The sequence below is a fragment of the Phoenix dactylifera genome, chromosome 1 (genome assembly GCF_009389715.1).
Source record: "Phoenix dactylifera cultivar Barhee BC4 chromosome 1, palm_55x_up_171113_PBpolish2nd_filt_p, whole genome shotgun sequence".
Classification (NCBI taxonomy): Eukaryota; Viridiplantae; Streptophyta; class Magnoliopsida; order Arecales; family Arecaceae; genus Phoenix; species Phoenix dactylifera.
Genome location: NC_052392.1, coordinates 13,863,106 through 13,884,611, shown reverse-complemented (window position 1 = coordinate 13,884,611; position 21,506 = coordinate 13,863,106). Strand labels below are relative to the sequence as shown.

The 21,506-nt window shown below is 46.8% G+C and overlaps 2 protein-coding genes across 5 annotated transcripts; both read left to right on the top strand.

Moving 5' to 3' along the window:
• The first annotated feature begins 1,552 nt into the window (after positions 1-1,552).
• LOC103713547 lies at positions 1,553-6,041 on the top strand. 4 transcript variants are annotated; one of them, XR_005512149.1, is made up of 5 exons: positions 1,553-1,846; positions 2,019-2,116; positions 2,222-2,340; positions 4,857-5,250; positions 5,342-5,733. XR_005512149.1 is itself a non-coding variant. In XM_039127260.1 (4 exons), the coding sequence occupies exons 2-3, from the start codon at positions 2,038-2,040 to the stop codon at positions 2,329-2,331; spliced, it is 189 nt and encodes a 62-aa protein (XP_038983188.1). In that variant the 5' UTR covers positions 1,553-1,846; positions 2,019-2,037; the 3' UTR covers positions 2,332-2,340; positions 5,740-6,041. The 4 variants fall into 4 exon arrangements, 3 of the variants coding, with proteins under 3 accessions (XP_038983188.1, XP_038983192.1, XP_038983181.1); XM_039127260.1 differs by lacking the exons at positions 4,857-5,250; positions 5,342-5,733 and adding an exon at positions 5,740-6,041; XM_039127264.1 differs by lacking the exon at positions 4,857-5,250 and having other exon boundaries at positions 1,554-1,846; positions 5,342-5,661.
• Positions 5,197-6,316, top strand: LOC108511530 (pentatricopeptide repeat-containing protein At4g02750-like). Its single transcript, XM_039123737.1, has 4 exons — positions 5,197-5,569; positions 5,631-5,704; positions 6,134-6,197; positions 6,279-6,316. The coding sequence occupies exons 1-4, from the start codon at positions 5,197-5,199 to the stop codon at positions 6,314-6,316; spliced, it is 549 nt and encodes a 182-aa protein (XP_038979665.1).
• Positions 6,317-21,506: the final 15,190 nt, after the last annotated feature.

Sequence of the window (21,506 nt, the reverse complement as noted above, 5' to 3'; positions counted from 1 at the left end):
AATGGGGTGGCTCTGTGGCTGTTTGTAAAATAAGTAGTTGGTTAGGAGCTTGTGTTTGGCTTGGCTGAAGGTGCTTGCACAACTATAAACAAGCTGAGCAAAAACTAGGCATTTCTTCCTCAAGCTTGGCTTGATTAAATTTGAAATATAAGCAAAATATTAATTAATGTGTATTTTATATAAGAGGATTTTATAGAAGAATTATATAATTATTGGATTTGTGAAAAGAATAAATTTGGTAGAAATGGTGTATTTTAAATTACAGAGAACAAGCATATAATGGCACTCGTTATTGTGTAAAATATAGAATGACATGTAAACAGGGAAACCAACTATAGAGTAAAGTAATAAAGAACAACATGTTAGTAGGAAATTGGAGTAAGCATACCAAATAATCAATCTATAACACAATAAAAATGTTTTCATTATTACATTAGGGACTCGCCGTATGGTAATCAGGGTTGTGGACGATACGTTTTTGACATGAAAAAAATACAAGATTCTCATATGCATGATGAAAGGAATACAAGATTCTCATATGCATGCATGATCCAATATGAGATAAAAAAAATTTAAAAATGATTGTTATCCTTGCTCGTTAATCCCAACACCAAACATTTTTGTCACATGAATAATATTATAACATATGACCTCTATTGCTTACGAAAAATGGGCAGACAAAAGAATATGGAAGTAGCAATTACTCGATCAGGAAAATGGGTAGATCAAAAAAAAAAAACAATGGAAGTAGCAATTGCCCGAGTACCTTATCCCCTAGAACCCTAAATCCTAGATTATATAAAACACTATATTAAACATAAAAGTACTTAATCGAGTCATGATCCAAGTAACAACATCATCGACGGACAAACCCTAGCCTATAACATACAATCTAAACACCAAACCATAAAAATGGCCATATTTTCAAAACAAAGCTATAATTTAGTGAAAATTATAAAAACCCTAAATGATTTATCATATTTAATAAGATGGTCAAAAATATAGAGCACTTATCTAAATCAGAGTGCTTGATCATCCTAATTACTGTCTCTCCTCGTCCGCACAAAGATGGCAGCCAATCTTAATTAAGGTCAGACTAGGACGAGATGGGGAGAAGATGGCGGAGAGATTGCTATTCGAGCCTATTAGCATAATTTTAAAGATCACGTAACAACTTACATCGCCCATAATATTTTTTTATATTGACTTTATTTTTTTTATTAGTATGATCTTGTTAGAGTTATTTTAGAGATCACATAACAGCTTGTGTCGGTCAGTAATATTTTCCATTATTAATGTGATCCTATATCAACCTATATTTTCTTTTTGTATAGAGTCTATACACAAATATATATAATCCCTAAGATCGATCGAATATAATAAAATAAAAAAATAAAATTATTATTATTATTATTATTACTATTATTATTTTATTTTTTTCTTCTTCTATAAATATTTTAACTGGGCCGTCGGGGGTTGGAAATGATAACCCTTTAAGAATCACCAAGCCTTGTTTTCTTTTGTTTCTTCGTTAGTTTCTTCGCGTTATTTAAGCCATCCTCCCCTTACGTACCCCAACCCAACCCCTTCGTTAAAAAAAAAAATAAAAAGAAAAATCGGAATGCATTTGAGCACGCGCCATCTAGGGCAACTCTGTTCGAGTGTTCCGCCATTCCTAGTATTCACTCTCGCCGGGCTCGCCCTTCCTCACACCGACAAGAAACCCTCGATTTCACGGACTGCCACTGAAGCTCTCGTTTTCACGGACTGCCACTGAAGCTCTCGATTTCACGGACTCGAGGGCTCCAGCTTGATTCCATCGCCCTATATCTCGAGCTATTTTGAGGTTTTCGCCCTCCTCTTTATGCATTTCTTTGTTTTATCGACTTTTCTATTTATCTTCTTATATTTCGACCTGCTAAGATTTAAACTTCCTGTTTTCTCGCATCAAGTTTAGTTTTTTTATGATGCTATGACATCATACCTGCGCTTGATTGATCGGAGTTTATCTCGAATAGCTTTCTTCTCGGATCTGCGATGGTGGGGTCGAGGCGAGTTGCGGGTGATAAATGGTCGCAGAGGATTCTTTGGTTCTGTGCGATTGGAAGCGCCATAAGTATGTTTTTTGTTCTTGGGTTCCTTCTTTTGATTGATGAAGTGGTATCGACTAAAAATCCCTGCTTTCTGTTCTTGTAATACTATTTATACGTTGCTGGTATAGGCCTCTACATGGTGGCTGTAGAGAGGCAGGCGCAGAATAGGGGGCGGATGATGGCCGAGGGCTTGAAGGGTATGGATGGTGCGTCCGGCCAATCTGGCGAGGATGTTTGAACTGGACAGGTGAATGCTCGAGTTGTTTTTTCTCGCTGTCTGGGAAAAATTGTTGATCACCCAATAACCGAAAAAAAAATCAATAAAGGGAACATCAGTAGCTTCGGCCAAAAAAATTGTCTGATGACGTCTTGGTGACCGTTGTGTCGAGGGTGTGTTGTTAGCATTGTGAGACAATGCTTGAAAAAAAATAACAACTTCTTTGATATTCGCAGTATTTGGTTGTAATTTTGTTTCATAAAAAATGTAATATTAGATGGTTTCTTTATGGCATTGGTTTATAAGGTTTTGTATGCCAGATTTTGGGGTTTTTTGTTGTTGGTCTACCTAGAAAAGGATTACCTGAGATGTTTAGCTCCTATGGCTTGTGGGAATCATCAGGAGCACTTTTAAGATCCTGGTGTCTTCAGGTAAGGGTTAGATGAAACTGGAGTGAATTGATCGACAGACATGTTGTCCTGTTGGTTAATTGTTCTCATTTACTTAATCCATCTTCAAGTTACTTGCAGGACATTCCTATTTTAGGGGAAAAGGTGGAGATTAGTTGTGGTGCTACCTTGACAAGTGGGCTAATTTGTATGTAGCAGAAAGTGAAGATCAAATGCATCTAGCTCTAAAAGATGTTAGGGAGATGAATGTGGCTATGCAAGAAAATGGCATTGAAGTTTGAAAAACTCTGGGAAAGGTGGTGCTTTTTGAGTAAAAGATTATGGGTAGGCTTATAGAGGATGTTGTGTTGGAATACACTCAATTAAAGTGATCTCATATCCCATGGAAAGATTGAGCCTTAATTGGTTGGTGTCGCCTTTTGACGGGCAAGGGGAAGAGGATGGGGTTCTAGGTGTTGTTTGGTCAGCATCCCTGAGGCTCGCATTCAAAAATCTCTGTTATTGCTTTGAAGAAAGTAGACTCCATTTAAGTTTATTTAGAAGTGAGAACATATGACAAGGCTTTGGTGCCTTCTAACAAGGAAATTGGAAAGACGGCGAATACAGAGACATTTTGTGTCTATTTGTTATTTCTTACTAATTCCTTGAGTTATTCCAAGTGGAAGACATGGATTTTGAGATAGGACTGAAGGGAAGCTTGCCACTGATGTCTTCTGATGCTTTCCTCACGCAAATTGATGCTTTCCTCAGTTATAAAATCTCCTTTTGAGCATACAAGAATGTGTCAGCAATATCAATTGATATAATAATGTAGTTTCTCTGACCTCGGTTATCTGGGGCAACATTCAGGTGCAGTATATCTGCACTATGTGGGAGAACAGGAACATACTTAGCTTATTTGTCGTGCACAGTTATCTTCTTGGTGTACAAGGTAGATTTGTTATAACAACACAAAATTCGATACCCGAGACCAGGCTCTAGGGCTAGCGACTCGTTAATGGAGGTTGTTAGGTGATGACAGAAAAGTTAAATGGGTCCTCATGCTCTTTGTGACCTGATGGGAGGCTTGGGTAGGAAAAGTCTATAATTTTTTGTGTTTAAAAGAGAGGGCGCAGGATTATTTTCAGAAATCGGACAACATGTGGAATCATGGATATATTGATCATGTGTTTGAATATTTTTGAGGTTCAAAATAATTTATAGGTTAATTGTGGTCATAGTGTTTTCACTTCTGCTACAGTTTACTGCTATCATAGTGATTTTTGTGAGTCACTTGAATATATGGATGCGGAACCATGATATCTTTTTTTCTTTGAGATATTTCTCTTTCATGGTACTCCCAAGTCCCAGTTAGTTCTTCTGAGAATGTTGTTATGTGGTGGAATAGCAATTGCAGGCTGGATGTTCATAATAATAAATGATTACATGAATCTGCACCCTATATCTGCTACTTCTTTATATAAGCAAATCATTAATCTATACTCTTGTTTACGTTTCATGTCTGTTCAAATGAAAAAATGGGTGATATAGATGCATGTTTCATTATTCAAAGACCAACATGGGAAAAGGCACATGTTTGTGGCCGCACAAGGTTATGAATGTGAATCATAGCTCTTTCAATTTCTGTGCCAATCTGTCAATTTTTTATGTGCACATATTTTACTAATCTCTCTTACTATATAATATCATTTTTTGTAGTGATTTATATTTCCATATTATCACCATTTTGCTAACATATTGTGCATCGAGTTTCTGGACTCTTGCTGTCTCATGCATCTTGGCTATGTCTGACATGTTTTATTTCATGGTGTATCGTATGTAGCATTGTAGGTGTCAGTGTCTAGATTTAATTTGCCCAGGCTTTTATTTTTTATCACCATCTTGTGTAAGGCACTTAGACTTCAGGGACTACCATCTTAGTGGAGTTGTACCTATATGAGCAGAATTGTGAATATCTACTGTTGACGATCCAAAGCTGTCTCCTGTTTCCTGAATGCTGGAAATTTTTGAGAACACTTTGAAATGCCTTGAAAGTTGTAAAACATTGAAATCATTGCAGCATATGCATGCTCAGGTATTTCTGAATGGTCTTGACCATGAAAACTTTGTAGCTGTCAAACTTGTATCCTTTTGCAGTAAAACATGGGGAGTATAAGTTATGCCCAGATGAGAATATTTCTGCAAATGCATTCCTTTGGACAGCCATGATTACATCTTAATTCAAATAATCAAACTGAGGCTATGAGGGAGGTTATTTGATTCATAAAATGATGTATCAACATGGACCTCATCCAAAACATGTCACTCTGTTATCTGTAAGGCATGCTCGTTTCTAAAGGCCACAGGAGAAGGTAACGAAGTTCATGCTCATTTAACTAAACTTGGATCTAGTTCGTCCATTTACGTGCAAACGACATTGTTGGACATGTATGCAAATTTTGGCTGGATTCAAGAAGCGAGAAAGAAATTTTGGAATATGCCTGAGAAGAATGTTGTGTCATGTAATACAACGATTGAATGTTATCCCATGGTTGGTGAAATTCAAGCTGCTCAAGAAGCTTTTGATAAGATGTCTCATAGGGATTTGATCTCATGGAATGACATGATATCTGGTTATGCAGGTCATGGAAACATGTTGGCTGCTAGGAAACTTTTCGATCAGATGCCAGAGGGAGGAATTGGTTCTTGGAATGCATTGCTTTCTGGGTATTCTCATAGAGGAGAATGGTGTGAGGCTACAGAACTTTTCTGGGCTTTGTGCTTGGGGCCTGTCAAACCTAACCATGTTACTATTGGATATAATTTTGTCTGCTTGTGGTTAACTAGGAGCTTTAGAAATCTGAAGGCATGTTCATGGTTTCTAAGCCAAAAATTGCATCGACATGAACTGTTACTTGTTTAATTCTTTAGTTGATATTTATGCTAAATGTGGCGGTCTCGATGAAGCTTATAAAGTGTCTTCTGAGATGCCTGCCAAGGATGTGGTATCAAAGTCATGATTGCGGGATTTGCCAATCAGGGACATGGTGAAGATGCCCTCAAGCTTTTTCCCAGGATGCTGATAGGAGCGATCTGGCCTGATGCAGTAACCTTTCTGGGCATCTGAACTGCATGCAGTCATTCTGGGCTTGTAGATGTAGGTTATTTATTCAATCTTTTCATGCAGCTGTATAATAGTGGTCAATTTGTAAGGAACTGGTAACTATTGACTTCTATCTTTGTAGATTATAGGCATTTTTTGTGCAAAGCTGTGATATTTTTGTTGCTGCGAGACACTAAACTTCAGCATCGCTTTCTTAACAGAAACAGGTTATATATGCAGGAGAAAAATCTTTTGAATTCCATAGATGGGCAAGATGAATGGTTGCACCAGATATTATTCAGTGGTTTTTTTTTTTTTATCAGTGTTGCAGATAATAGAGCAGATGGTTAAGGTGCCTTTGTTTGCCACTACCAAGTATGATGCTATTGTAAGAGGTGAGTTTTGGGACCATGAGGTGGCTGAAACTCTCTCGCTCCAGCAATTTCTTTGCTTTTTAAGTTTACTGGTTCATCCAGATATTGGTAAATGTGCACTATATCCCAATGGTCTGTGAGAAAGAGCCTATTCCAGAGGTCTTCTTTGCATCTTAAGTCCAAACTGGTTCACCCAATTATCAACAAATGTGCATCAAATCTCGGTGATCTGCAAGAAAGAGCCTGTTGAAGGGAGTTATGTTATTCTTCAGAGGAAGTTTGTTTCCATGTCTGGCCTGTTGAAGGGAGTTATGTTATTCTTCAGAGGAAGTTTGTTTCCATGGAGCAGGGTGGTACTTGTGGGAAACTCTTACCCTCATTGAAATTGAAGTTGTTTTTCTTCCGATGTGCCGAAGAGCTTTCTCGAATGAAATCTGAGTTTGTTGTTTTTTTCGGGGGATCTGTCTAGGGTTCTGTCGGATTCAGGGTGGAAGAAAGAAAGAAAGAAAAAAAAGGATGGATGCAGCCATGTGGTGCAGAGGGTGTGTAAGGATTCAAGGTTGATAAGTGGAGTATACTTATGCTCATAATGCTTAGCTTTAACGAGCCTATGACCTTTTTGAACAGGAAAATGTTTCATTAACTAGTTATTCACTGCCTCTTGTTATTGTTAGAAGTACATGCTACTTTTACTAGTTAACTGGACTATATTAATTTAGTCTAACAATCATGGTTATTTTCTTTTAATTTCAGAGAAACCATGGTTTCTTATGTCTTCTTGAAAATTTCCTTTATTTCATAAATTTTTTCTTTAAATGAGATTAAAAAAAATTAAAAAATCGAAGAAATAAAGGCACTCGGGAGGCCCTTTTAAATCCTTGCAAAACAAGCTTAAATCAATGAACAAAAATAAATTACAGAGATCATCTGGATATCTATAATCAGTAACATATTCTAGTTTCATCTTCGCTCTTGCAACATGATTCTGTCTTTTGTTTCAAAAAAAATCCTCCTCTTTATACCTTTCTAATTACGCGATTGTTGATTTATATACATAAACTAGAGCTTAGACCTAATGATAATATACATGCTACCTCTGTGGTGGCAATAATTCTCAATGCATGCATTATTGCGGAGAAATCTCTCGTGGGCAGAACCCCCTAAGAAATGGCAGTAGGAGAATAGGGAAGAAGGCCCCATCATTCTACCATTCCCATGCACACCTCTTCATCGCTAAAATTTCGCTAACAAAAGCTAAAAGTGGTGACCGTTCGTTATGGCCTTCCTACCTTCCCTTTTTTTCACAATTAAACCCTCAAAGGTAGTGCCACTCGATTCAAAGCATATATTAAACATGATTTCCAAACCTTGGACCTCTGTGTTCTACCACCAACAATACCCACTAAAAATCTCCATTTTAAAATTCCAGAAGGTGACTCATCAAGAAAAGTACATGAGCAAGCCATAGATTACCTTGTGATGTGAGGCACTCTCTCTGCATATGTGAGGCCTATCTGAGGTCGATAGATCCAATATTCCAATAGTTTAATCTTATTAGATGCTAAGATTTCGAAATATAACGTTTTCTAAAAAAGAATTTTAAGATATACGAACTTTTTTAGGGATATGAAATTTGTACCAATATTAAAGGCCCGTCGAAGTTAGTAAATACAATATTTTGAGCTCATGTTGCAAGGTATTCAATTTGGTGGCCAATTTGATATATTATGGATCTCTATGTCAACGCTAAATTAGGATTTTATATGTATATACGTATGCTTGTGTCTTCTTAGTTGTCTAGACTAGTGGGAGAAATTTTTGTAGTTAAATTTCAATGCGACAAATTACAGAAAAACACAACATAGTTCATGGAATCATTTGCATTATCCAAAACCTCCAATTTATTTTTTATTTTTTTTAAAAAGGAATCTTCAAAGGGTTATCAAATACAATCCACATATTAATCTTGCATGCATGAGAAAAAGCTTGCTATGGCCTTCCCTCATGCTTGCTTTCATGGGTTTGTTTGCTAGCTCTACTGCATGGCACTTGGGCTCGCCGAAGAACATGGTACGAAAAATTAGAATCAAAAGCAAGATCGAGGGAGGAGAGGAACAAAATGAGGAAGGGTGGAGACAACACCAATCAATCCATTGTCACTTCTATCTGGTGTATATGACTGCATATAAATTGATCTATATAGCATGAGATTTTATCAGTAAAAAAAGAAGAAAAAGCGTGAAGGTGCACCACTCCGTACCTCATTGCCAGTTTCTACCACAATGTAGGTTGACTGATTTGCCCAATAACCCTCACAAGACGGGTCACCTGTTCCTATTTGGATTCAACCAATCCCCTGTTGCCATGTAGAGCTGGCCATGCTCCAGGAATCTGAAATATAATATCTGTTGGGGGAAAACCCAAGTCCCGCCAGCCTGGAGGCGCTCGACCAGAAAGGAGCGCCGACCAGGAAGGCGCCCGACCAGGAAGGCGCCCGACCAGAAAGGAGCGCCGACCAGGAAGGCGCCAACTAGAACGCGCCGACCTCACAACGCTCGAATTGGAGGCACCCCACTGGGCAACTGGCTCGGCTCGGCACCCGACCAGGTGCCGAGCCCTAAAAGTGCCTTGTCCAAATATTCGACCCCAGCCTAATCCCTTAGAGAGAATTTGACAACTGGATACCCAACTCTACCGTATTCTGCTACCGTCGTCAAGCCATTAAGGCACGTGACCTCCATCGGCCTTCGGCATGCCCTATCATTAATGCGTGTGACCCCTGCGGGCCTCCAATGCACTCAACCATTAATGAACACGGCTCAAGATGATCTCCGGATCACTAAACCATCAAAGCGTATGGCTCTCCCTGATCACCGGTTCACTCAGCAATTAATGCACTTGCTATCTACGAACCCCAGGCCCACCACGGCCGGCGGTTCAACTACTCCAACAGGTCCGATCAACCATGACAATTCGCTGACTCCAGTCTGATCCGGTCTTATTCTCCACAACGCCATTAATGAGCATGATCATGCCCAATTATCACGAAAAAGACAATTTGCCCTGTCACCTCTCAGGTAACATAATATCCTTCTATAAAAGGGAACCTGGGAGAAAAAAGAAAAGGGACAGACACAAGAACAAACATTCTCCTCTTTTACTCCACTCATATACTAGCCCCCTCTGACTTAAGCATCGGAGGGCCGGCGCCGGAGATCCCGGCCATCGGCTTCTTGCAGGACTCTCCAGGAGGACGCCACTAGCTGACGCGCTGCCACCTATCGTTCCAGCAGCGGAGCTCCTCCCCTCTCAGCCGACGGTCGCCCCCGGGTCCAATTTCCAGCAACAGTTGGCGCTAGAGGAAGGGCCCGAGTCGCGGCCATGAAACTGAGAAGTAAGGGAGCTTCTAATGCCTCTCGACGTCCTCCACCCAGTCCCGGACACTCCGTCCAGAACTCGCCACCTCCGGCCAAGTCAACTCTCCAAGTTCGGCCGGAGCAGTTTGATGCCCTGGTGCAACAAGTTCAGGCCTTGGCCACCGCTGTCCAAAGCTTGCAACCCAGGGGCATCCCGACGGCACCGCTCCCTCCAGCCCCAGTTCAGCCGGTGCCTCCTGCAAGCGGATTCCCCCTCCGAGGTCAGGACTCTCAAGTTCAGGCCTCCCTCTGGAGAGAGCACCCGGTGAGAGGTCCTGGTGGCTGGCCACAACCATCAGAGGCCGAGTCGGTCCCAGGGCAACCTGCACCGGAGCGGACCGCCGCGGCGATCCCCCAGAATGATGAGCTCGACAAGAAGGTCGAGAAGCTGGAGCGCCAGATTCAGGCACTCCATGGAAAGAAGTCGGGACGCGATGGTGACTTTGAGTTCACTACGAAGTCCCCCTTCTCCCAACAGATTGAAGATGAGCCGGTCCCGCCAAGAAAGCTATCGAGCCCTAATGGCCCGGCAGGTGGAGCCTTACAACGGCAGGACTGACCCCCTTGACCACCTGAAAAGCTATCGGGCCCTAATGGCCCTGTAGGGAGCCTCGGAGGCCATGCTGTGCAAAGCTTTCCCAGCAACACTCCGAGGACCAGCCCGGCTTTGGTTTACCGGGCTGAAGCCAAGCACTGTTTCCTCCTTCGAGCAGCTCGGCAAACAGTTCGCCAGCAACTTTGCTGCCAGCCAACCCCAGCGACGGACCTCAGACTCCCTTCTTGATATAAAACAAAAGGAGGGAGAGTCCCTTAGGGAATATTTGGACCGATTTACTGTCGCGACATGGGAAGTCCGGGAGCTTGACTAGTCAATTGCCATGTCAGCACTAAAGACTGGAGCCCGGTCTTACAGGTTTCTCTTCTCCATTGAGAAGAACTTTCCTGCGGATCTCACTGAAATGCTGGTTCGGGCGCGGAAGTACGCAAAAGTCGAGGAAGCTGTTGCCATTAGACAGAGCGGGGCCGAGCAGGCTCCCAAGAAGCAGAAAAGACGCCGCGAGGAGCGTGGCCACCCTAGAAGCCCGTCCCGCGCCGGGCCAAGAATTCGCCCCGTCTGAAGAGTCCACCCCGATTACGGGGACCACCTCAGCAGAGGTCACCGCTCCGCCCGAGGTTTCCACCACGGGCCCGCATACCCGAAGGGAGGTATGAAAACTACACTCTCCTTATTGCTCCTCGGGCCGAAATCCTCATGGAGATTGAGGGCCGAGATTATTTCCGGCCCCCGCCCCCGAGACGAGATCCCGGAGCACGGTGCGATCCCCGGAAGTACTGTTGTTTCCACAGGGATCATGGCCATGATACGGAGGACTGCTTCCAGCTCCGGGACGAGATCGAAGCACTCATTCGCCGAGGGGTGCTCGATCGGTTTGTACGAGGCCGGCGTGAAGAGAAAAGGCCAGCGGAAAGAGCCGCACAGCCTGAAGATCCAAACGCCAACAGGCCCATCGCCGGCACCATCAACACCATCCGAGGCGGGGCCTCGGTCCGAGAAGCTCCAGGGGAAGGGACCTCCTCGAAGCGCCTACGCGCCTCGGAAGCCATCTCATTCTCAGATGAAGACTTGGAGGAAGTCGAAGCTTCCCACGATGATGCTGTGGTCATCTCTATGGTTATGAATAGATTTGATGTAAAACGCATCTTAATTGATAATGGAAGCTCGGCGAATGTTTTGTATTTTGACGCCTATTGTAGAATGGGGATGACAGAAAAGCAACTACGGAGGATGAATGCCCCGTTGGTCGGATTTACTGGAGACTCGGTCCCAGTAGAGGGCGAGGTCGATCTTCTGGTCACGGTCGGGCTCGCCCCCCCGGGAAAGTACCGTGAGGATGGGCTTTCTTGTGATACGCCTGCCCTCGGCTTATAATGCCATTCTTGGAAGACCAGGGCTTAACGCCCTTCGAGCCGTGGTTTCAACTCGCCACCTGCTTATGCGATTCCCCACCAGCCAAGGAGTTGGCGAAGTCCGTGGGGACCAGGCGGTAGCGAGACGATGCTACATGGCGACCCATGAGGCGAAGCGACCGGCCGAGGTGTCGGTCCCAACAACAGACCAGCCTTCGGCTGAAACCCTGGAGGCACGGGTCGGCCCTCAGAAGAATCGGGTAGAGCCTGGTGAGCTACTAATCCAAGTTCCTCTGCACGAAAACTTTCCCGAGCTAACCGTGCAGGTCGGTTCCGGCCTCAATGATCGCGAAAGGGATCGCCTCGTCAACTTCTTGCGGAACAACATGGACGTCTTCGCCTGGTCGCCCACGGATATGCCGGGGATAGATCCGGAGGTCATGGTCCACCGACTCCAAGTAAAGCCGACCTGCAAGCCCGTGCGACAAAAGAAGCGAGGTGCCGCTCCTGAACGACAACGAGCAGCAGCCGAGGAAGTTGATAAACTTCTCAAGGCTCGCTTCATCCGGGAGATATCCTATCCAGAGTGGCTCGCCAATGTGGTCCTCGTTAAAAAGGCTAGCGGGAAATGGCGCATGTGCGTGGACTACACCGACTTGAATAAGGCCTGCCCAAAGGACAGCTTTCCACTCCCCAGCATCGACCAGCTCGTGGACTCCACCTCGAGACACGAACTGTTGGCATTTATGGACGCCTTCTTCGGATACAACCAGATCCGGATGGCGCCAGAAGATGAAGAAAAGACGGCCTTCATCACCGACGGAGGTACCTATTGCTACAAAGTAATGCCATTCGGCTTAAAGAATGCCGGAGCAACTTATCAGAGGCTGGTTAGCCGGATCTTCAAAGACCAAATAGGCCGAAATATGGAGGTCTATGTTGATGACATGTTGGTGAAAAGCAAGGTGGCGCAAGATCATGTGACCGACCTCAGTGAAGCATTCTCCACACTCCGAAGGTACCAAATGAAGCTCAACCCGGCCAAATGTGCGTTCGGAGTCACCTCGGGCAAATTTTTTGGCTTCGTAATTATGCAGCGGGGAATCGAGGCCAATCCTGAAAAGATCCGAGCACTCCAAGAGATGACGCCTCCGAGGACAGTCAAGGAGGTACAACGGCTCACGGGCCGAGTCGCAGCCCTCGGAAGATTCATCTCCCGATCGGCCGAGCGCTGCCTTCCATTTTTTGCAACTCTTAAGAAGCCAAAGAACTTTCTATGGCCGCCCGAGTGCCAGCAATCTTTCGAAGAGCTCAAGCACATTCTTGCTTCCCCTCCCCTGCTCACAAAGCCTCAGCAGGGTGAACTCCTCTACCTTTACCTAGCTGTTTCTCCTGTAGCAGTGAGCTCGGTCCTGGTTCGGGAGGAGAGCAAGCTCCAAAAGCCAGTATATTACACTAGCCGAGTCTTGAGGGATGCTGAGACCCGATACTCCAAGCTGGAGAAGACTGTTTATGCCTTGGTCATCTCAGCTCGGAGGCTCCGGCCCTATTTTCAAGCCCACACGATGGCCGTGCTGACCGACCAGCCAATAAAGCAGATCCTGCAAAGATCAGACCGTGCGGGCCGGATTACTAAGTGGGCCGTCGAGCTCGGGGAGTTCGACCTCAAGTACCGACCCAGACCGGCGATCAAAGCGCAGGCACTCGCCGACTTTATAGTCGAGTGCACTGTACCGGACGAGGCCGAGCCCGAACCTGAGCCTGCGCCAATAGAGCAGATCCCGAGCTTGGCATGGGCTCTGCACGTCGATGGTTCTTCAAACTCGGGGGGTAGCGGAGCGGGTCTCATCCTCACCAGTCCGGATGGGGTGGTTGCCGAACAAGCTCTACGCCTCGAGTTTTCTGCTTCCAACAACATGGCGGAATACGAAGCACTCGTCGCCGGGTTCAAGTTAGCCAGAGACCTAAGAGTGAAGGACCTGAGGGCCTACAGCGATTCTCAGCTCGTCGTAAACCAAATCCTGGGTGACTTCGAAGCCAGAGACCCCACAATGCAGGAGTATCTTCGGAAGGTACGGGACCTCACCTCGACCTTGAATTCTTTCCACATCCAACATGTTGCCAGGTCAGAGAACCTTAGAGCAGACCAGCTGTCAAAGCTGGCATCCTCTCGCATGAGCGAGCTTCCCAAAGCGGCGGCGCTGGAGTATCTCCAAAAACCCAGCATGGAGGAGCTCGAGGAGGCCCTTTGCATTGAGTTCGAGCCAAGCTGGATGGATGAGCTCATCAGCTATCTGCGAGATGAAGTCCTCCCCAGTGATGAACGTGAGGCTCGCCGAGTGAAGCGTTCCGCCGCCTGGTACATATTGCACGAGGAAAAGCTTTATCGAAGATCTTTTACCTCTCCCCTCATCAGATGTCTTCGCCCGACAGCGGCTGATTATGCAATGCGTGAAGTCCATGAAGAAATTTGTGGAAATCATCTGGGGGGACGAGCACTGGCGCATAAGATTTTGCGCCAAGGATACTACTGGCCGACACTCCAGAAGGATGCCTTGGACTTCGTCCGAAGATGCGACCGATGCCAGAGAAACGCCAATGTCCAACGCCGACCCTCGGCTCCGTTAACCTCCATCAGCTCCCCTTGGCCTTTTGCCCAGTGGGGGATCGACATCTTGGGACCATTCTCTCTGGCGACCGGGCAAAGAAAATTCCTAGTCGTCTCCATCGACTATTTTACCAAGTGGGTGGAAGCCGAGCCACTCGCCCGGATCACCGAGCAGAAAATGCGGAATTTTGTCTGGAAGTCAATAATCTGCAGATTCGGACTCCCCCGCATCCTCATATCAGACAACGGCCGCCAGTTCGACAACCTTCGCTTTAGAGAATTCTGCTCCGAGCTTGGCATCGACCACCGCTTCACCTCGGTCGCGCACCCTCAGACGAACGGAGAAACCGAGGTAACAAATCGTACTATTTTGCAGGGGCTCAAAGCCAGGCTCGACAAATCCAAAGGACAGTGGGTCGAAGACCTATACAATGTCCTGTGGGCTTACCGGACCACATTCCGTGTTCCCACCGGTGAAACTCCTTTCAATTTAACATATGGAACGGAAGCCGTCATTCCGTTGGAGATCGGACTCCCTTCTCCGAGGGTAGAGCACTATGACGCCAGCTCCAACTCCTCACAGCTCAGAAATAACCTGGACCTAATCGAGGAGACAAGGGAGGCCGCCCGGATTCGCATGGCAAGGTACCAGCAAAAAACAGCGCAGTACTCCAACGCCAGAGTCAAAGTTAAATCCTTCAAAGCAGGGAACCTCGTCCTTAGAAGAGCCGAGGCTTCCCGACCGATCGAGCAAGGGAAACTGGCTCCGAACTGGGAGGGACCTTACCGAGTCACACGTGTCCAGCGGCCCGGAACGTACAAGCTGGAGTCTCTCGATGGGACCCCCATTCCACGAAGCTGGAGTTCCGAAAATCTCCGCGTGTACTACCAGTAGAACCCCAAGGGGTTCCCCATTTTAATCATAAATCTCACTTTTCTACCACAGCTTATGTGCAATTGTTCAAATGCACCAATTCTCCTAATGATTGTCTCATGACTCCCAGACTTGGCCCAGCTCGTCAATCAGCATTGAGCGAAGCCAGACGCCTTAACCTTCGAGCTCGCCTCGATCTCCATCAACCATCGAGCTCGGCTCGATCCCCATCAAACATCGAGCTCGGCTCGATCCCCATCAAACATCGAGCTCGGCTCGATCTCCATCAACCATCGAGCTCGGCTCGATCTCCATCAAACATCGAGCTCGGCTCGATCTCCATCAAACATCGAGCTCGGCTCGATCTCCATCAAATACCTCGACTACGGTCGGGATGCCCCGATATTTCGGGATGATGGAGCACTTTCGTGGTCTCCCCGAAAATGTTCGTGATTCAACAGTTCGAGATGCGGTCCACCATCGAGCTCGGCTCGATCTCCATCAAACATCGAGCTCGGCTCGATCTCCATCAAACATCGAGCTCGGCTCGATCTCCATCAAATACCTCGACTACGGTCGGGATGCCCCGATATTTCGGGATGATGGAGCACCTTCGTGGTCTCCCCGAAAATGTTCGTGATTCAACAGTTCGAGATGCGGTCCACCATCGAGCTCGGCTCGATCTCCATCAAACATCGAGCTCGGCTCGATCTCCATCAAACATCGAGCTCGGCTCGATCTCCATCAAACATCTCTGATGGCAACTGTTCGTGATCAGCAAAACGTTCGTGATTGGCAATAAACATCTCTGATGGCAACTGGTTTCTTCTATTATGCCGGCGTCCCCAGAGAACGGACTCCGAGCAAAAGAGCGTCCTCAAGATCGCCGAGCAAAGCTGACGACCTCGGCGTAAGACGCTCATGGTACGAGGTACCCCTTTTGATCAATGTCTTACATTATTTCATTTACTTCATTCCTGATTAAGCGCCTGAATGAAACTCCGACCAGCGTCGAGGTACCTGGCCGGGCCAATCGTTGCCTGGCCTCGCCCGTCCCGCATGCACTGCTTGACGGCAAGCTATAGCCTGGTTTATGCCGGCAGCTCGATGAATTCCCATCCCGAGCTTCGGGATATTGGATTTGTCGGAAGAGGTCCGACAATCCGCCTCGGCAACCTAAGGTCCGAGTTCGGAGTCCGAATAAAATTCGAGTTGGGTTAGTGACCTTTGGTCCTAGGGCTCGGCCGAATTCTGAGCTAAACTCGAGAAGGCTTGCCGAGCCTAAGCGCATCTTTTCGGACCTAAGCACCGCGACATCGCCGGTCGAAAGTCCGAGCAACGAAAACTTGGACCTGAGCTCGGACTGGACAAATATGCCGAACCTAAACACAGGTCTAACTACATAGCGGACGAAATTGGGGCTGCAGAACCCAAGTCCTTGGAACCTAAAGCGGATCCGATTGAAGAAACCTAGGTCTACCAAAAATCGAAACATAAACCAATTGCAAGTTAAGAAAAGATATTCATTTAGAGGAGCCCGAAGGCTAAGTACAAAGTTTAGGCTCGGCCTTATAACAATATAAGGCCATCCCAATTTACAAAAATGAAGAATATGAAAAACCTAAGGCTCGACCCTATTGTCTTCGGCAACTTCGGGGACGGCTGGTTCCTCCGCGACCGAGGTCTCTACCTGACCGTCCTCAGCGACCTCGGGAGCAGCCTCGGGCGCCCCAGTCGGGCCCTTTTGGACGGCCTCGTCGACCGCCGGAGCTTCCGCCTCCGATTCTTCGACCCCCGCTCCTGGTTGAAGCAGATTAAGGTCGAAGTCCGGGAGAAGTCGCCGTAATTGGTTACGGAAGTCCTTGAAGCCCTGGATAAGCCCGTTCACGCCTTCCTCCTCCAGTAGGTCGTGAAACTCTTCCGATTCACGGAAGAGCTTAACGGCGTCCTGGGCCTGCTCCCGAGCCTCCTTTTCCCGAGCCTCGTGATACCCGGCCTTCCGCTCCAGATTTTTTATTTCCCGTTCGCGAGCGACGAGCAAGGACTGCGCGTCGAGCAAACGGGCCTCGAGCTCCTAGGCCTTAAGGTGAGCCTCCCCCACCTCCTGCTCACGGATAGCGAGCGTCGACTCGGCCTCGGCCAGACGAGCCTCCACGGCGCGCACTTCGGATCTGGCCAGTGTATGTGCGCCCTTCTCCTCTTCGAGCTCGGCGGTCAGAGCCCGAATCTCATCCTCGGCCGCCCCCATCCTCGTCTGGAGCTCCTATCGCTCGGCCTCGGACACCAGACGCCTCGCCTCGGCCTCCTCGTGCCCTCGCTGATGCCTTCGGGCTCGCTCCCGATAATCCTGAATTATGTGCATCAGCGTCTCGGTCTCGTGCAGATGCTGTAAAAGAGGGGCATGAGAAACGAATCCAATTTAAAATAAACTTGCACAAATATAGAGGTTAACTTACCCGGATGGCAGAGCAAAGGGCTGAGTCCATGAAGGCGCCATAATTCATGGACCGGATCATGGCCTGGTCGGCCGGGAGCAGCGCGACCCGAAGAACCTCGCGCGCTATCTGGGGATTATCGAGGGCCGAATCGCCCTCGAAAACCGCCCAACCAGGAGCGTAGGGCACCCTCTCCCGGGGACCCGACGAGCCCGGAAGACTTGGCTCTGCTGGCCTTGGCGGAGGCGGCCCCGTGGCTCCTTGGCTATTCCCTGGCTCGGGACTGGGGAACTGGGGTCGGACAAGCGGCCGGTTTGATTGCCGCAAAATTGGAGCGGGGCGCGCAAGTGCCAAATCCGCCGTAGAACTTATCCCTCCCTGGTCAGTGCTCGGGGCTTCCTGCCGACCAGGAACTTGCGAAATTGGCGCCGGGCACGGGAGCGCCACCGTAGCTCCACCAGAGCTCGCGCCCCTAGAACTTGGGCCCTCCCCCCGACCAGCCTCGGAGTGCTCGGTACTAGGAGCGCCCTTCTCGGCGACCACGGCAGCCGAGACCTTCGCCTTCTTCTTTGGCTCAGGTGGTTCTCCCGCAAGCTCGGCCGCCCTCTTCTGAAAACGGACGTACAGGACTTCACTCTTGGTCACCATCTTCGCGATATCTGCAAGGATGAGCAGGATTAGAACGCAGAATGATCAACAGAAAAAAGAGAAGGGGACTTTCTATCCTTATTCTTATCCTGAGGACGCGCCGAGCTCAGGCCAACATTCACTAAAGCGTCCTCGCTTATGAGGCCACTTAGCAGAATATCGTCCCCGAGGCTGCGAACGGCGTCGAGGATCCCCTGCTCGCGCGTAGAAAGCTTGGGGACTTTGTTGGCGGTCCTGAGTCGGCTCGGCCTCCACCTAGGGTCAAACCCCCATGTCCGCTTGGAGCCCAGAAAGAAGAATTTCTTCTTCCAGTCATGAATGGACGATGGGGCGCCCTGGAAGAGTGGCCGACCCGCCCGAAGGGCGACGTAGAGCCACTCTCCATCTCCCGGGTTCGACTTCAACATAAAAAGTCGCCGAAAAAACGATCACGGAGGTCGGAATCTCGTACGCCAAACACAGCGACAGGAAACCGACGATCATCCTCCAGGCGTTCGGAGCAAGTTGCGCCGGGACTAACTGGTACTCCGTAAGCAACTCGTTCACGAACCCGTGAAAGGAAAATCGTAGGCCGGCCCAGAGTGCCTCCAGGTACACTCCGATCCGGCCTACCGGGGGATTCGTTACTCGATCCCCCAATCTGGCGGGCTCCAAACGGAACCCTCGTCGAGGAAAAAACCACTCCTCGACCATCTCGACCTCCAACTCACTCATGGTGGACTCGACGTCGCTCGGACCGGGACCCATTAAAAAAAAGAGAGAAGGGATCCGGGTGGATAAAAAAAAAGAGACCTGTGAAGTTCGCCGGAGATCGGTAACTTCGGACTGAAAAGAAACTGAAGGTAGAAGACAATAAGAAGGTAGCTGGAGGCCGGGTGGGGGTTTATATAGATCCCTCCAACGGCCCAGATCAGCGAGGAAAAATGCTGCTCCCTGTTTAGATCATGACACGTTGGCCCGAGAGTCGGAGCGCCGCATTTAATTCAGGCTGACGCTTCGAACGCAGAAGCGCCTCGTCGGATCGTGCGGCCCTATCATGAGCCCACGACGCGAGGACGCTTCGAGAAAGGCACCCTAATAATGAAACGTTTCAGGAAAGAAGAGACGCCGTCCATTAAAAGCGCCTCGAAGCGCGCGATAATTCGAAATTTCCCTAACCCCTGGTAGCACAACTAAAACTACTTCCCGCGCTCGAGCTGGTGGTCAGCTTGAGCTCGGAAGTCGGGGGGTAGTGTTGGGGGAAAACCTAAGTCCCGCCAGCCCGGAGGCGCTCGACCAGAAAGGAGCGCCGACCAGAAAGGCGCCCGACCAGGAAGGCGCCCGACCAGAAAGGAGCGCCGACCAGAAAGGCGCCCGACCAGGAAGGCGCCCGACCAAGAAGGCGCCGACTAGAACGTGCCGACCTCACGACACTCGAATTGGAGGCACCCCACTGGGCAACTGGCTCGGCTCGGCACCCGACCAGGTGCCGAGCCCTAAAAGTGCCTTGTCCAAATATTCGACCCCAGCCTAATCCCTTAGAGAGAATCTGACAACTGGATACCCAACTCCACTGTACTCTGCTACCGTCGTCAAGCCATTAAGGCACGTGACCTCCGCCGGCCTTCGGCACGCCCTATCATTAATGCGTGTGACCCCTGCGGGCCTCCAATGCACTCAACCATTAATGAACACGGCTCAAGATGATCTCCGGATCACTAGACCATCAAAGCGTATGGCTCTCCCTGATCACCGGTTCACTCCGCAATTAATGCACTTGCTATCTACGAACCCCAGGCCCACCACGGCCGGCGGTTTAACCACTCCAACAGGTCCGATCAACCATGACAATTCGCTGACTCCGGTCTGATCCGGTCTTATTCTCCACAACGCCATTAATGAGCATGATCATGCCCAATTATCACGAAAAAGACAATTTGCCCTGTCACCTCTCAGGTAACATAATATCCTTCTATAAAAGGAAACCTGTGGGAAAAAAGAAAAGGGACAGACACAAGAACAAACATTCTTTTCTTTTACTCCACTCATATACTAGCCCCCTCTGACTTAAGCATCGGAGGGCCGGCGCCGGAGACCCCGGCCACCGGCTTCTTGCAGGACTCTCCAGGAGGACGCCACCAGCCGACGCACCGCCACCTACTGTTCCAGCAGCGGAGTTCCTCCTCTCTCAGCCGATGGTCGCCCCCGGGTCCAATTTCCAGCAACAATATCCAAACGAAAATTTGTATTGCTTTTGAGTAGACTGAGAATCATATCACACCTTATCTTTTGATTTTAGTTTGGAATCCTTCTAATTAAAAAAATTCAAAGATTCACTCTCCAAAGGAAATAGAAATAACACAAACTGCACTTGAAAGAAAAGAAGTACTAATTTTTAATACAATTAGATTCTTTTGTCCTTATTCCTTAGCTCATTAGGAATGGTGAAATTACCGAAGCACTTAAATAATAACTTACGTGCATGTAAACAAGAAGGGGTAATTAGATAATTCAATTGAGCAAAGTAATTATACTCTAAACCTATGCGAACCTCTCTACTACACCTTTGTATATTCTCAATGACCTTCCTTGTTTATTGTTGCAATGCATCATCTAAAATTTATTTTTATATTTTAGTTATATTTTAGTATATGTTTATATTTTAACGGTAATACTAAACTAGAAATTATGATAATAAAAAGAATTTTGTGTGTACATACCCTCCTAAATATTAGAATTTTGATGAATATTCTTCTAAAATTGATGCTTGCATGTTTATTCTTATCAAACACTTGATTTTGTATGTATACCCTTCTTTTTTTTGTGTGTATCTATTCATGCTATCTAATATCGTTAAGAAGTTAGCGGTGTAAAATAGAAGTGACAAAAATACCCTTAGCAGATAAACATGCACAAAAAAACGTTTATAAGGATATACATACAAATAGCAATTTTGGAGGATATTCATGCAATTTCATATATTTAGAAGGGTATACACGCAAAAAATTCTTAAATTTTTGCATAAATTTTCTTCTCAATATTAGAATTTGCATGATACCCTCCAAATTGGTATTTACGTGCAAGCCCTCACAAAACACTATTTTTGTATGAATATCTTTGACGTAGCTTTCCAATTAACATGATTAGCCAAAATCATATTTATTTAAACTAAAAATTAATTAAAATTATGAAAATATCTTTTTATTTCTGAAGCGGGTAATAGGTTAACAGGTTTCACTAGAAACTAATACCTCTACCTCCTTTGAAAATTTTTTCGATCTCTCTCAATCCCCTTTTTTATTTCTCCATCCAGAATCAAAACCATTTTCCTTGATTCCCTTTTCCACCATAGACAACCATTCATTATATCCTTTTTTACATGAAGATGGTCAAGTCCTGCCTATAGCTTTACAAATTATTTTAAAAAAAAGTGGTGAGAGATTAATTTGCAATATTTATCTT

What these genes read in the sequence shown, in the direction of transcription:
- LOC103713547 (XM_039127260.1), top strand. Translation starts at nt 2,038, where the DNA reads ATGGTGGGGTCGAGGCGAGTTGCGGGTGATAAATGGTCGCAGAGGATT. An exon ending in TGCGATTGGAAGCGCCATAA is followed by an intron (nt 2,117 to 2,221) that starts GTATGTTTTTTG and finishes TTGCTGGTATAG; the next exon opens with GCCTCTACATGGTGGCTGTA.
- LOC108511530 (XM_039123737.1), top strand. Translation starts at nt 5,197, where the DNA reads ATGCCTGAGAAGAATGTTGTGTCATGTAATACAACGATTGAATGTTAT. An exon ending in AGATGCCTGCCAAGGATGTG is followed by an intron (nt 5,705 to 6,133) that starts GTATCAAAGTCA and finishes TCAGTGTTGCAG; the next exon opens with ATAATAGAGCAGATGGTTAA. An exon ending in GTATGATGCTATTGTAAGAG is followed by an intron (nt 6,198 to 6,278) that starts GTGAGTTTTGGG and finishes TGGTTCATCCAG; the next exon opens with ATATTGGTAAATGTGCACTA.